Raw genomic sequence first — 16,202 nt, forward strand, 5'->3', positions numbered from 1 at the left:
CGTCATTGCGGGGATTCGAACCGCTGACCTTCTGATCGGCAAGTCCTAGGCTCTGTGGTTTAACCCACAGTGCCACCTGCGTCCCTGTAATTTAGTGTAGCTCTGCTTTAAAGTGATGTGTGAATCAGGCCACAGTCTTAGGTCCTTCCAAACTCCTGGCTCTAATCAGAGCAGGATACTTTAGCGTCAAACAATTTTTTAGGCCCATGGGCACACCTGGATTTTTGAACAGTAGCTGCCTCCACTGGTCACTTCACTCTCTCCTAGATTAGCCCTGCCCCAGAGGGACAGAAAAAGAGAAAGTACATGCACACACACGTACACAACTGTTTTCAAGGGATCTGAGTTCAAGTTAGATCCAGCAGAATTAATGTGAGCTTTACCCTAATGTGACCCACCCTAACCATGTCAAGGCCAAGGGGGCACTGAGTAGGGGGCTCAGAGGCTTTGTGACCCCTTCATGTAAGAATTGCATGAATACCAGCTACTTACATCAATCAGATCTGAAAGGTCATGAATGTAATACTTGAACACAGTGCCGTTTGTTGCTTCAAGGGTTAGAAGATATTCATTTCTGGCTTTAATGGATTTCAGCTTGTTTTCAGAATATTTTGCTTGACGCTGAGGGGGAAAGAATAGCATTAAAATATGGTAAAAATGCACCAGTTATCTCACTTAGCAAATTCTAAACGAATGACTGTTGTTCAAAAAGTAACAGCAAAATGACTACATGGTCAGTATGTATTAAACTGCTGCTGCTTTCCAAAATATCCTTTTATGTTGCTATTTTCAAGTCTCCATTGTGTATGCCTAGCTTCATTCTGCCTTAGATTTAAGATCTAATCATAATATAAAACAACAAAAGCAGTAATGGGAGTTCCAATCCCCTTTCAAGTCAACCTCCTGTTGACTGGCCATCTTTACAACAGATCTATGCCCCCATCTCAGAAGAATATTAGAACTACAATTCACTAACTTCAAATGATTAAGTGGTATTAATGGATAAATGTACTTTTTCCTTCATCTTTTCAATTTTCTTCACAGAGCTGCGTCTCTGGTGTCTGTCCTCCAGCCGAATGTGAAAAACAGGATCTCCGGACCTCCCAATTTGCTTCTCTTCCTGTTTTTCAGCTTCCTTTAGTTTGCTTTCTGCACTGATGCTTTCTGTATGATACATATGGTAGGTTTTCATGACCTATGACAGAAGAAGTTAAAGGTGAGCTTAGAGAAAATGAATTATTACCTGTTTTAGTCTTTGGACTCTGGGCAGGCTATAGATTTTTTTAAAAAAATCCAAGTGATAAATAAAACCTCTAAATGGGCACCAGCTCAAACACCTGAGCAGCTTATGAAGAAATAAACTAATAATGGTGGGGCTCAGAGAATAATTCCCTATGTATCTTCACTATCTACCTTGATAAGCAAGGCACACATGGTTGATCGCAAGAACTGCATAGCTATGACCAGGTTAACAGAGATGAGTTACATGCCATTCACGTCTGTAACTCTGAAGCTAGTATTTTTCTAAGTTTACAGAGGTGAGTAGTTTTCCCTCCCCTCCTGAACATTATGTTGTTCCCTTCTAGTAGAGAATCATTACCTCAGACTGCTTAAATAAGAAGGGCACTTTGCCCCTTAATTCGAAGTGCCCAGGCAAGTATAATAGCCCTTACAAAATTACACTTATGAAAATTGCCTCTGGGAGCTTTTTGGCTGAAGAGAGACATAACTGTGTAAATAAGTAAAATAAGGCAGCTGGTAGAGACAACATTAAAAAAAACAAAAAAACTGACAGATAAGGAGCACAGTGAAAGGAAATGAAAGTACCTGCTGTATTTAATTTGTTAATTATACAATAAAATTCAACATTTTATCCTTTTCAGAAAATGTTTTGAAACCTTAAAAGTAGGAACGGCTACATCAAACGCGTGGAAATGCAAGGGCTTACTTTAAAAGATAAAAAGAAAGTCTATAAAATACACTCCAGTACATTTATGGGCATGATTTATTCAGGAAAAGCAGTTGCATCGTTTCCAGACCTTGGGTGATAAATACAATTTTAACAAATGAGACTTCCAACAAAATCCTGCAGGGTCTCCATACCTCCTAGCAGGAGTGTTCTTATTCAGGGTTTCTGCAACCACGCATGCCCACCTGCAAGTATTGTAAGCAAAAGGAGACCAACTACAAAATACAACATCTCTTTCCATTGCCCTCCAGTTATCTGTTTTTCTTTTCCAATTAACGGTCAACCATTCTGTAGCTACTCAGCATGATCAATCCACATTGGGCAGGGTTTTTTTTGTGCATGTTCTGCCACATTAATATGAGTAGTAGTAGTAGTAGTTCTGCATATCTTGGAGGTCTCCTAAGTATGTTGATTTATCCCTATTATTTTTGCAGTGGTCCCATCCTGGCTCCATTTTCTGTCTGCTCCCAACACATGAGTTTGCTCCTAGAGGAAGCCATGGTTGCTTTCTGGATTGGTTTTCCCCATCCCCCAAAACCACATGGCCTTTTGTGTAACTGCTACAGGCCAGGCTTATTTGCTGCTGTTTGTTCACTGTCTCAAGCCTGATCATAGGTCAAAGCAGTGAAACTAAATGCATTTAAATGAAAATAAAATCCATTGAAATACGTCTTGCATAGTTACTATGCACTGTGCTTGGCTTCATGTTGTAGCTCTGCTTTCACAAGTTCAAATAAAGCTCCCAAACTGAAGTGTTTCAGAAATTCATTCCTATTGAATGAATAAGCAAGAGATGGACTTGAAGAACATGCATATCAGAGTGTATGCTTGAACACAGATATAAACAGAGTAGCCTTTCAGATCAATTGTGCCAAGGGACACAGTTCACTTTTTAGAATATTAAAATCCTGCAAAAGGCCTGTGGGCCTTTTGCAGTTTTTAAAAATATTCTTAGGAAGAGGTGGATTTTGGAGATACTTTTCATTCCATTTGCATGCTTCACATGCTATTTAGCTTTTTACTTTTGTACTGAACATGCTGCAAGATCACTTTGTAGTCCATCTCAAAGGATGGGGTTTTTGAGCTTCAGAGAGACGCAAGACTTTCAACTGCGTAAAGAACCCTTCAGCAAAAGGGAGATACTTTTCAAAATCAAAAAGGCTTTTCATGCTCCAAAACCATGTCTACAGGAGGTGGGAAACACACCAGACTCCAGTGACCTCGTCTCTTTTAACCTGTTCTTTTTTTCTTAAACATATGACATCCATTATCTACTGACTACAAGTGTGTGACTAAATTCTCATGTCAGTGATATGACAATTCATTATCTAATAATGAGGTGGCTAAAAATGAGCTGCTGGCATGGGGAAGTAGTCAACGCATGACCCATTAAAATGGCTTTTCTTCAACTTTCAGTCTGCACTGAGGCAAGGAGAACTATAAGGCAGCTGTCAGTATCACCATTGTGCCGGTGGGACTGTGGAGGGCATGGATCTCACTGTCATGTGTGCAGTTGTGCCAATGTCTTGGAAACAAAATCTTGGAAACAAGTAATTACAGAAATCAGTATACTTACAGGTAAGAATGTGATCCTCAACACTACACTATGTATTTTGTCTATTGCCAATAAAGGCACTGCAGTTAATCGTATATATTCTGGAAGTTACTTGATTAGAAATCACTCAGGGCTGAAAAGAATCTTCATATTATACCTTACATCAGTGATTCCCAACCTTTTCCTGACTGTGATCCCCTTCCGACCTTGTTTCCTTCCTGTGGCGCCCCCCATGGGTGTAGCCAAGAGGGGCAGCTGCCCCCCAGTAAGCAAAAATCAATACAAATCTGAGGTTCTGACCCCCCCAAACAAAAAGCCTGCTGCCCTAACAAAAATCCCGGCTATGTCCATACGCCCCTTTCTACCAGCAGAATGGTAGCTATTTAAATGATTTGTTTTTAAATGGAACATGTTTTATCTATAACTTATACAATTTATACAAAATACAAATACATAAAATAATAAGAGCATAATGAAATATTGTTGAATCAGAAGAACATAGAATCACAGAGCTGGAAGGGACCTCAAGGGTCATCTTTCTAGTGCAACCCCCTGCAATGTAGGAAACTCAGCTAAAGCATCTATGACAGATGGTCATTCAGCCTCTGCTTAAAAATCTCCAAGGAAGGAGAGTCCAGAACTCCCAAGGGAGATCCATCTTCCATGTATTATAAAAAGTAAACACTTATTTGACCCCAGTTATCTGATGCAGAGGGGGAAAGCTACAGAAGCAGTCCAAAAGGTGCACAGGGAGTTCCATATATATGTGAGAATTTTAAAAAGCAAGCAGTCCTTACTGACCTGGTGCAAAAAGATCTTGTCATCCAGAGGATTCCTGGCTGCCTAGATAAAATATTATAGCCCCACGCATCCTTACCTGGGAGTAAGGCCCACTGAACTCAGTGCGGCTTTCTTCTGAGTAGACATTTACCATATTTTTTGCACCATAACACTCACTTTTTTCCTCCTAAAAAGTAAGGGGAAATGTCTGTGTGTGTTATGGAGGGAATGCCTACGGGTGGCATGCCTACGGATTTTCCTCCTCTAAAAACTACGTGCGTGTTATGGTCGGATGCGTGTTATAGAGCGAAAAATACGGTAGTTATTTGCCAGATGCAAGTCAGCAGCACCAGATGACCCCACTCGGCTAGGCCTGGGGTGGATTTCATTCCATGCCTTGCAGAGCTGGGCCAATGCTGCCAATGGGCCCTGCGCTGCTCGGCAACATCCGAAGACCCTGATCCACTAGGCGCTGGGGTGGATTGCACTCTGAGCCTTGCAAAGTCTGGCTCAGGCTGCCCCTGGGCCCAGCACTGGTGGCAGCAACAGCCAGCTACGGCTCGCCCAGCCCTACCCATTCCATCCCACCACTGCACTTTCCTGACCTGGGGGATCGCAGGCTCAACTGGTCAAAACATGAGCCTCAGCAATCGCCCTCTCCCATCAGAAACTGTTGCAAGAAAACGCACGTGGCAAAAAGTGTTAGGCCCTGGTGGACTGCCTCCTTACCCACTTGTGATCGGTCAAGCCGATAGCCAGCCAATCAGGATTTATTTTAAAAATGATTTCTCCCCCCTTCACTTCTCACTTCCCTTACCAATTTAATAATATTGCCTATTGACCTTTTTTGGGTGTGGTGGGCGGAAGCTTTTGTTTGATTTATAAATTCTGAAGTCATATTGTTAGCAATATTCTCATATTCCGCAGATGGACAAATGGACTGGTTCACAAATGTCACTAAGCCATGTTTTGTTCATGAAGCTACTATGAGTTGTTGTCCCACAGACAAACTAACCAACTATGACTTGATTCTCAAAAGTTTGATTTGTTTTCCAGCTGCCTCTGCCTTGTGTCTTTGAAAATGGAAAAAAAAAAACCTGGCATAAAGGGAAATGCATACAGTCTAAAGAACATAGTGCATTTTTTAAAGCAGTGAGTTGTTAATAGTCCAAATAGCAACAAGAAGTGGAGCATGAAGCAATTAGTACCACTTGCAATATAACACTGTGCCACAAATTAACAGGATTCGAATGAGCTGCACTAAATACTAAAATGTAGATCTCTATAGGTAGTAGTGAAATTCAACTAGTAAGTATTAGACTGAAATATGGACACTGCTTGTGTTTAAGCTGAAATCCACACAATATGCATCTATCTGAGAGAATCCATTTTGCTAATTTGGTCCCCATTAAATAATTCAATCAAGACTCTTACAAGCTATTTTATCCACACGCTGGCCTGACTTCTCTTCAAATTTTAAGTCCCCTTGTAATTTGCTTTCCAAATAGTGGTGCATAATGGTGTCTGCTGCCCAGGGGCAGAAGAAATTTGCTGCTTCCATTTGTCCACTCCTTCTTCCAGATCCCAGCTCTTCAAAATGTGCAGGGTCTCTTGACTTAACTCCAACCACACACACAGTTATGTTACAGTGGACTCCACAGGGCTGCCTGGAAAGAAAGGAGGGTGGGCATGACTTGTGCCCAAACAACCACCAAGCAGGAGGTGGAGGAAGGATGCCAATCATGCCAGCAGGCTTGCGACCACAAGAGGTCAGTCAGTGCTGATTTTTGATGCTCTGCCATCCGCTCCCCAGGCTTCTTCCTCTCTCTCTTGGTAAGGCCACTGCATAGGTAACAAACAGACCTCAAGGTGATGGCGTGGCCACCCATCATTGTCCTGTTCTCCAGAAGCTCCAGAAGAGTCCATGCAGCTCTGATGCATTGGTATGGTTGAGCCAGGTGAACAATAATGGCCGAGGTGCAATTCTGGGTTGAGTGATGCTAAGCCTTGGAAGACTTTATCCCCTGCTCCTGGTTGTGTGAAGAGGGAACCCCCAGCCACAGATGTACCGTATTTAGGCAACTCTAATGTGCCATCAAATCTAATGCACATCCTAATTTTTGGAACGTAATTTGGCCAAAAAAAGGTGCACATTACATTTGAGTAAATATGGTATTTATGTGATAGCAAATCAGCTTGTTCCCTCCTCAGATTTGCCATTCTGGGCAACTGCCCCAGTTTGCCCTCCCATAAATATATTCCTATTTCAAATTGGTATATTCTTGAAACTAAATCCTTCGAAGACAGAGGTCCTATGGCTAGGTCGGGATGGCATGGGGATGAGGGACCAACTCCCTTCTCTTGCGGGGGCCCAATTAGTGCCATTGCCTTCCGTTAAGAGTTTGGGTGTAATCCTTGATGCCTCCCTTTCCATGGAGGCGCAAGTTACAGCAACAGCCAAGGCGACATTTTTCCACCTTCGCCGCATCAAGCAATTGGTCCCTTACCTTTCCCGCCCCGACCTGGCCACAGTGATCCATGCGACGGTCATCTCCAGGCTTGACTACTGTAATTCGCTTTATGCGGGGCTGCCCTTGAAGTTGTCCCAGAAACTCCAGCGGGTACAGAATGCTGCAGCGAGGCTCCTCACGGGGTCTCTGCCATGGGAGCATATTCACCCAGTGCTTTTCAAGCTGCACTGGCTCCCGGGGGAGTACAGGGTCAGATTTAAGGTGCTGCTTTTGACCTTTAAAGCCCTTCACGGCCTAGGACCCTCGTACCTACGGGACCGCCTCTCCCGGTATGCCACACGGAGAGCCTCAAGGTCCATAAATAACAACACCCTAGTGGTCCCAGGCCCTAAAGAAGTTAGATTGGCTTCAACCAGAGCCAGGGCCTTTTCAACTCTGGCTCCGGCCTGGTGGAACGCTCTGCCTCATGAGACCAGGACCCTGCAGGATCTGATTTCTTTCCGCAGGGCCTGTAAGACAGAGTTGTTCCGCCTGGCCTTTGGCTTGGAGCCAATTTGATTCCCTCCCTCTCTCTCTTTTTTCCCCCCTTTCTTTTCCTTCTCCTCCTGCGATGAGGCTACATTTTAATATTTTAATGTTCCATTATTTTAATGTATTTTATTTTTGTTTTTAAGTTGTAACCATTCATCTTGTTTTTATTATTGCTTGTAAGCCGCTCTGAGCCCAGCCTTGGCTGGGGAGGGCAGGGTATAAATAAATTATTATTATTATTATTATTATTATTATTATTATTATTATTATTATTATCATCTACTTTCAAGTGGAGTAACTTTTTAATGTCATAGAAATGCTTACTTTTACAGATACCTTTGAACAAAATAATCCACTATACTGTGGCAGCACTGAGATTAAAAATCTCTCCTCCTCAGTCTGTTGCAGTAGATTTAAAACTTTAATCCTTTTTTTCCACCAAGTGACTCCACAGTTCTATGGCACACCTGAATGCTAATCAGGAACCAGTCATTTAAATTTTAAAATAGGTCCTTTTGGGAACTGTTCATTTCATCAAACAAGTACAAGAAACTGGGCAAACCACTGGGGCCACGTACTGCAGAAACAGATATTCACCTTTCATTTACTTGAAACAAATTTCTATTTCTATGAAGGCACTGTGCCAACAGGGCTCTGAGTGTTTTCTGGCTTTTGTTACCAATATCCATGGGCTGTAGCCAATGCTAGGCATACTGGAGAGTAGACTCACTGGAATTAATGGATGTGACTTAGGTTCATTCACTTCAATGTGTCTAGTCCAAGTAGAACTTAGTTGGATACAACCCTTTATCAACAACAGACACTGCTTGGTAGGATATATGCCTACACAGAATGTCTCAAAACGCACAAATTAATAGCTGCTAGAGTTTTATTTTACTGTTCATTTTAGCTTTACATCAATTTGCCTCCAAATGTTCAGACGAGGTAAAACATATTTACATATTTAAAGTAAAGTAAAACCAGTTAAAAATAAAATGCATTGTCAAAAGGATCCCATCTCTGGGCTCCAACACTTAAATTTCTAGGCGAAGGAAGAGTGGTGTTTTAGGCATGGGTATTCTAGAAGCACCCACTTGTTGCTTTGCTGTTTCGGACCACTGATGGAATAGCAAACTCTGCTGTCCTACCTGGTAGACAGGTGGGCAATCTCCTTTACCTGCCCAAATGGTGGTGGTGGTGGCAAAACTTGAAAGAACATCAGACCTACCTACTTAGAGGTTTATGTTAGGGCAAATATAGAATTTTAGTATGCAATTAGTTAATCTTTTTCTCTGTTTTAAAAGGTAAAGGGACCCCTGACCATTAGGTCCAGTCGTGGCCGACTCTGGGGTTGCAGTGCTCATCTCGCTTTATTGGCCGAGGGAGCCAGTGTACAGCTTCCGGGTCATGTGGCCAGCATGACTAAGCCGCTTCTGGTGGACCAGAGCAGCGCACGGAAATGCTGTTTACCTTCCCGCCGGAGCGGTACCTATTTATCTACTTGCACTTTTGATGTGCTTTTGAACTACTCAGCTGCAAATAATGGCAGGCTTTTATTTCGACTTGTATTTCATTATACCTGTAACCCACAAACCACAGAAGCCACTCCAAATTACACAGCTAACCTTGATTTTGCAGTGTTTACAAACATTCTTATTTACATTATAAAAACAATAAAAAGGGGAGTCAATACTAAATTATCTAAAGGTGCTGCAGCATCTAATTACTCTGAACTCTACTAAAGAGCTAATATAATATGCTTTATGGAACAAAACATCAAATTACCTTTTCCTGTTGAAATAACACAATTTTATTTATAAACTGTTTACAACTTTTCTTTTGAACTATTTAAGGAGGGGGGATTGTTATGAGACATGGGGTGGCCCATAGCTTAGAGGTAGAGCTCCTGCCTTGCATGCAAATGGCCCCAGGTTCAAATCTCAGCATCTCCAGAGAACCTGGAGAGCCATGGCCAGGCAGGGTAGACAATCCTGAGCTAGATGGGCCCCAAAAAGGTCTGACTCTGTATAAGGCAGCTTCCTATGTCTGGAGTGAGCAAGGCTTAGGACAACGAGCATCTATGAGACCACAAGTGAAGCAGCACCCCCAACAATGGCATGCATTTTATTTTTTTCATTTGTTGAACATGGGTCTTGCTCAGAATTTCCATACAGATTCATGTACTACATTTACTGTAAAGTGCTCTGTTTTTTCCATGAGAGATTAGGGCATACAATAATTAGAAGCCAGTGAGCAAGAGTACACCAACCTCAGAGGCTTAAGCTTAGCTCTTCATATCAAAAAGCTCCTTCTCAAGAGTAGTAACTGGGGTGAGGACAATAAAGGAATTTGCTCCCATGCAAGGAGGACAGAGGCAACCACATTATGCATCCATGTATGTCAGTGAAAAGCTCCGACTGACATAGCACTGTTTCAGGTGGGAGGAGACGTGAGGTTAAGTCCAGGAACACTTAGAAACCATGGTTCATGACATTGCTGGAAAGGTGAAATTACAATGAACCACCTAAGTGCACTAAGCATACCTAGGGAACTCAAGACACCATCCAAAGTCCAGTTAAGCATATGGCAGATTTCAAAGGAACAGCGAGTCTTGAAGGTGATTAGACTCCCATAAGAATGTCTCTTTTGAGACCACCTCAACAGCCTTATTTGTCAAGATGTCACCAAATGAAACACACCGTATTCTTCTACGACGTGTCAGCTCAATTAAAAACATTCAAACATGTTAAAATGGATTTTCGATGAACAATTCTTTCATGCAAAGCCAAATCAATATGCTTACCGTATAAAGCTCATTAAGAACCCTCATTAAATCCTCATGAAGCTGGAATGCAATCTCTTTGCTCTGTAATTAAAAATAAATTATTAGGAAGAATCACTTAAAACTAGAACTGAATCAAGAGGGTTGGGAAGGTACTTTTTTTACTGAAGTTTTGCAGGGAACAAAATTTGAGCAAACACACACACACACACACACACACACACAACCTTTTATGCCTTCTTGAGAAAGGAAGTGAAGTTGTTATTCAGGCAGGTATAAGGGAAGAGAATACATGCCGGCTAGAAAGACAACTGAGCCAACAGTCTTCATTTTGCTACTCTGAAGCAAATAAATCTACTGCATACAGCCCTGCAAAACAGCCCAGTGTTGGCAGCACTGGCTCAACAATGGGCTGCCGTTTCTTTTTCCTGAAGCTGATTCAGGGTGAAGGCATTGAGGCTTTGTTTGGCCCCTGGTGACATCACCCTGTAGACTAAACCTGATTGCCTATGTGGCACTGTGATACCATTACATCTCTAAGCAATCTCTAAAAAGGCTGCAATCGCTCAGGGGAGCCAGGAACACTGGAGAAAAAACTAAGCAGCAGCCCAGAGAGGAATCAGTAGCTGAGAAGAGCTGTAAACAGTCATAGCAAGGGAGAAGATGCTGCCCCCCCCAAAAAAATATATTTTTAAATTTTTGTTGGAAATGTTTCAGGATGAAAACGTGGTGCAGGCAGTGCTTTTCCCCCCAGGGGTTACTTAAGTGTGGCACTCAGTACCGACACCTTTCTAGAAAAAAAAAAGCACCGGGTGCAGCCATACTTCAAACCCAACCAAAATTTGCTGTTGTGCCTTTTTATACCATTCACTCATATTATCTGAAGGGCTGTGCAGTGGAGAGCTTGGCATTTTCTCTTGACAGCATTTCACTATTCCAAATATTAATGATTCAGTGATGCATTGGCAGACAACAGCTGGAGAAAAAATGCTCTCACACAGCTGAACAGCATAATTAGAAGACAGGGGCCAAACTGAAGGGCTAAAGTTCAGGATGTAATAAGCCTTTTGAAAATTAAAAATATGCTGTATTAGACAGAATGATTGTGCATCTAACAGATTCACAGGCGATGCCATTTTATATTCAAACCTGCTTTTATCTATGAGTAGTACTAAATGTTAGCCAATGGAACTCACACACTATCTACTAAGACGGTAGTGGGCTCACTGCAGTTTTGTGTGAGCTACTTAAAATAAGGGCAAAACCTAGACTGCTTGTGTTCCATCAGCCTCAGGATCTCTTATCAGTCTGAATTAACCATTCTGTGTTATGTGATCCTGAGAAGTCACTCTTGCCTAAGAACACAGAGATACCTTGATGGACCAAACCAAGGCCTACCAAGCCTGGCATCTTTAACAAGACTCTCAGAGTTGTGTAGTCAACTAGAAACTGGCCAGTGCTCCACTAGTGGACCCTGGTCTACTTTCTAACCATCTTCATATTAAGGTAAAGGACCCCTGGACGGTGAAGTCCAGTCAAAGGTGACTATGGGGTTGCGGCGCTCATCTCGCTTTCAGGCTGAGGGAACTGGCGTTTGTCCACAGACAGCTTTCCAGGTCATATGACCAGCATGACTAAACTGCTTCTGGATGAGGGAACTGGCGTTTGCCACAGACAGCTTTCCAGGTCATATGACCAGCATGACTAAACCACTTCTGGCGCAACAGAACACCATGACGGAAACCAGAGCACACAGATATGCTATTTACTTTCCCGCCGCAGCGGTATCTGTTTATCTACTTGCACTGGGGTGCCTTCGAACTGCTAGGTTGGCAGGAGCAGGGACCGAGCAATGGGAGCTCACCCCGTCGTGGGGATTTGAACCGCCGACCTTCTCATTGGCAAGCCCAAGAAGCTCAGTGGTTTAGACCACAGTGCCACCCGCGTCCCATCTTCATATTAAGGCCTAAAGTAATACATGTAATGCTTTCAAGAACGTAGTGTTATTTATGATAAAAATGTGCAACCTTGCATACTTGAGGTTTTTGACATGTGGGTGGCAGCAGGGGCACATATGCACGCACTGCCCCCAACAACCCTGTGCACAGCATACTCCCCATAGTCTCTGTGTTGCTCAAGGAAGACCTACAGGCAGCTGCTATTTGCATCTGCTGGAAAGCACAAATAAAGCCAGGTCCCTGAGCACACAGGGGAGTCTACCTGCATTCAGGTGAAGACAAATGGAAGTCCCCTGCAGATTTTCACTGTGCTTCGTAGCATGACATTCACAAGGATGTTGGGGGTGAGGCTTACATGTGCAATCCTGCCCCTGTCCACACACAAAGCATTTATGTGTTCAGGCAAATGCCTGAAAATTTAAACAAACTTGCTGATGACTTCTAGTTTAGCAAGTTGCACAAAGTGCTTAAGTTCTTTCGCCGAAGAATGCTGACTTTCAGGTCAGCAGCAGAGTGTTCTGAGAGTGTCCTGGAATCAGTGGAAGGGCATTTAAATCTCCTAGGACACTCTGCTGCTGCCTGAAAATACACAATTCTTCAACATTGTTCCTAAAACTGGCTTTCCATGATCTTAGCTGCTTTACAATCCTCTCACACTCTCCACTCTCTAGACTTGTTGCTGTGCCCCTCCACCACACTGCATAGAACTGCTTTTCCATCCGTACAGGCAGTTTCAAGTCAATTCAACATGGAGGGACTAGCTTATAAACACTACATTTTTTGTGCTATTAATTGGAGACCCAGATGTCACCTTATAAAGAATTAAACAATTTCTCCCTCTTCATTATCTCCACTCAATCTTTTGGAAACAAGCAATTCTCATTTGCATGTGCAATCAAATTAATGATTACATCTTTGATTGTGTGGGTTTCTCTATTTACAGACTTGCAGCATGTACAAAGGTTAGAAAGGTTGCAGAGAAGCCTGGCTTGAAACCAGTGCCAAAGCATACAAAGAGGGGGCCAAAAGAAGCCTTCTGCATTATCCTGACTTTCAGTGTAATTCTCTCCTTTTTTTTAGCTTTCATTACTTTTTGTCCTAACTTTGCGTTTTTGTACCTGTACCCCAGAAACCTGCACCTATACCTTTTAGTACTTCCCACAGGCAAGCCAACTGATTTTACATTAAACTTGGTCCTGTTTTTTAAAAAACAGAAATGGGCAGAATCCAATTATTAAATAGTTCCATTGTGCATATGTGGAGAACACCCAGCCCTCTGACATTTTTGTTCAAGGCCACTAAAAGTCTGCTGATCAAAATAGTTCAAACACCAGAAAAAGTGCTTAGTAGACGAATACATACTTGTAGGAACTATGGTGACGTACATTTGTGCTGAAATTGTAGGATTTGGTGTTATATTTTATTGGTGTGCCATAGTCCATAGGGCTGTTGGCTACAGCTCCCTGCAGGATGTGTGCATGTAAGGAAACGACTGTTTTCCTTTGGCAAATATGTGACAAAACTCTATGAGGTACTCAGTGTGTTTTTAGAAAGAAAGAAAAACCTTGCTGATAGAGAATGTCTACTTGTATTGATAATTTCACTAATGAATACATTTAAGGATTTAACAGAGATGACTCATATTAAAACTTCATTGAAGCAGATTGAACCAATCTTCTTGTATTAAATTAAGGCCACTATATTCTTCCTAATTAATTTTCCCAGAGTTTACACTATTTTATTAATCTGTTTTAATAATGTATTTCTTTTAAAAAATACCTAGTAATAAAAAAATACACATTTCCTGTCAAAAAAGTAACTGGCTTCGTTTATTAATGCACTGAGGAGTTTGAGTGCAAACTGATACTTGGTAAATTAAGTGGAATGACATTGCTTCTTAATCATGTCTAGTCAGAAGTAAGTCCTATAAAAATTCAACAGGTAAGTGGGGTAGGACTGCAGTCTAAGATCTTCTGTCATTATAATACTAGAATAACCGGCTGACCCATTTCAGGGATGGGTGGAGCCTGATGGAGCTGGTCTTTCAGCCAATCAGATGGAGGGAGCCCTGCTTCCCATTTCTCCTACGGAAGCAGTCTGATGAAATGGCTGTCCCCAGCTTGCATGTGAGAAGAGAAGAAGCCTGAGATGCAAAGTAATGTTTATGTGTTCCTTTCTGACGCTCTGCCTCCCTGCCTCTTTCGAACAAGGGCACCAGGCAGCAGCCATGCCACCTGCACAGTGACCCACTCCCAGTGTCTTCCAACACCCTGGTCACCCTAGTGAGCAAAGCAAGTGGTAGCAGCTAAGACCATATTGTGCCCCCAATTCACTAGCTGTTGCTGAGTATATCTAAACTCTGGAGAGTCACTTCAATTCAAAGGCACTAGTACAGCAAAATGGGAAATCTGGGAATCCAGGCGTCTAATATTGGAAGATTTTCTCCTGTCTGTGACAGTAGAAAAAAAGATTGCACATAGTGGATTTCTAGGCCACTGTGACCTAAACCAGGCATAGGCAACCCTCCAGATGTTTTGAGACTAGAAGAGTTTGAATTTGATATCCCGCTTTATCACTACCCTAAGGAGTCTCAAAGCAGCTAACATTTTCCTTTACCTTCCTCCCCCACAACAAACACTCTGTGAGGTGAGTGAGGCTGAGAAACTGGTCCTGTTAGCTAGGGATGATGGGAGTTGTAGTCCCAAAACATCTGGAGGGCCGAGTTTGCCTATGCCTGACCTAAACAGTAAAAGCTATTCTTGGGTGTTTTTTTACAGCATCTTCAATACAGATACAAGTTCTCTGAATACGACTCTGAACAGCACCTATCTTTAAGTCTGGCATATCAGAAAATGCACCACTGATCCTGTGCCCTGCTGACAAGACAGTTTTAACTCTGAGCATCATCTACCCTTTTCCTTCTCTGCTTTTCTTTTTGCAGGTGTATTTCAATTCTAACCAATGAAAGCAAGTTCCTGGGCCCAGTCATCTTAAACACTACCCACAGCATAGATTCAAAAGATCACATGCATTGTACTGTAACACTGCCTTTGAGTTAAGATCTCCTTGAGCTTGTCCATGACCTAAAAGCTGAAGGAGAAATTGAGTTTAAAAAAAAAAGTTTTATTGACTTTTAGATGGCCTAAAAAGCTTTCACAAATACCTACTTGGCATTCATGATGAAAAACAAAGGCCAGTGTTTCCAGCTAACTGGATCCAATAGCCACTGTACACCTCACAGCATTCCTGGCAAGACAGCAAATGGAACGAACGTCTCTTCCCCCTGATCCTAATCAGAGAGTAGAGACAGATTTAATCTAATTAATCCTTTAAAAAAAAGAGAGAGAAATGTTTATCACTGACATAGAATTAATAGTGCAACTGTGGTAAACATCTTAATTGAAAGGAGAGCTTATTCTAATTAAATTAAATGTGAAGTGATTATATAGCTGTTTTATCTTCCATGCCAAGGAACAACATTAGATGCCTTAACAGGCAAATAAGCAGCATTAAGTGTGAACTAAAAGCTATTCTGCAATGCAACTTTTTGTCTGATTTATACCACAATCCTATGCATGCTTACTCAGAAGTAAATCCCACTGAGTGCCCTGATGTATAATGCCTAGTACTGCAGCCCTTGACATGTAAATATTATTTTGCATTGGATTACATATTCCAAATGCTGTTAGGAAACCGTAATCAGGAAGGCAAGAAACGTGGAGTACAGACAGATGGCGCATGCAATGTAAGTCTGACTTTCAGCTATGGAGTAATTTACATGTAGCTGAAGGGAGAAGCAGGGTGGATTTTTAAAAGGCTGATCTTCTGACAGCTGGAAAGCCCACTGGAAATGCCCAATCAGTGCTTGCTCTGCCATCTCTTCTGTATAAAAATGGAAAGCCAAAAATATCTTCAAAAACTAGGCTATAGTTATATGGCTGATGGACATGCCATCATCTAAAAATACTTCTTTAGTTTGCAGAGAAAACAGAATAATATAAAAGGCAACATGCTGGAAGGCATCTAAGCTTGTGATATGGTGAACAGAGGTTTCTCTGACCTTGCTGCAAGTTTTGCAATAAACACAATTAATAGCTAACTACCGTATCTCCTAATTATAACACAGAAATAAAATAAAATAAAATGCCCCAATTCA

The 16,202-nt window shown here is 42.0% G+C and overlaps 1 protein-coding gene and 1 long non-coding RNA gene across 6 annotated transcripts in view; one reads left to right on the forward strand and one right to left on the reverse strand.

The window, feature by feature from the left end:
• Positions 1 to 2,625, forward strand: part of LOC310825696 — a 43,099-nt gene extending 40,474 nt beyond the window's left edge. For all 3 annotated transcript variants that reach the window (XR_014555453.1, XR_014555454.1, XR_014555455.1), the window contains 2 exons: positions 1,045 to 1,180; positions 2,404 to 2,625. This is a non-coding gene — a long non-coding RNA (uncharacterized lncRNA). The remainder of the gene's footprint in view (positions 1 to 1,044; positions 1,181 to 2,403) is intronic.
• The window catches only part of SRGAP1 (SLIT-ROBO Rho GTPase activating protein 1), a 110,975-nt gene that overhangs the window by 32,896 nt on the left and 61,877 nt on the right, over positions 1 to 16,202 (reverse strand). For all 3 annotated transcript variants that reach the window (XM_083699053.1, XM_083699055.1, XM_083699054.1), the window contains 3 exons: positions 10,110 to 10,172; positions 1,013 to 1,195; positions 493 to 621 (listed from right to left, as the gene is read on the reverse strand). In XM_083699053.1, the coding sequence (XP_083555179.1) occupies positions 493 to 621; positions 1,013 to 1,195; positions 10,110 to 10,172 (375 nt within the window). The remainder of the gene's footprint in view (positions 1 to 492; positions 622 to 1,012; positions 1,196 to 10,109; positions 10,173 to 16,202) is intronic.

This window comes from Podarcis gaigeae, assembly GCF_964106915.1.
Source record: "Podarcis gaigeae genome assembly, chromosome: 10".
Lineage (NCBI taxonomy): Eukaryota > Metazoa > Chordata > Lepidosauria > Squamata > Lacertidae > Podarcis > Podarcis gaigeae.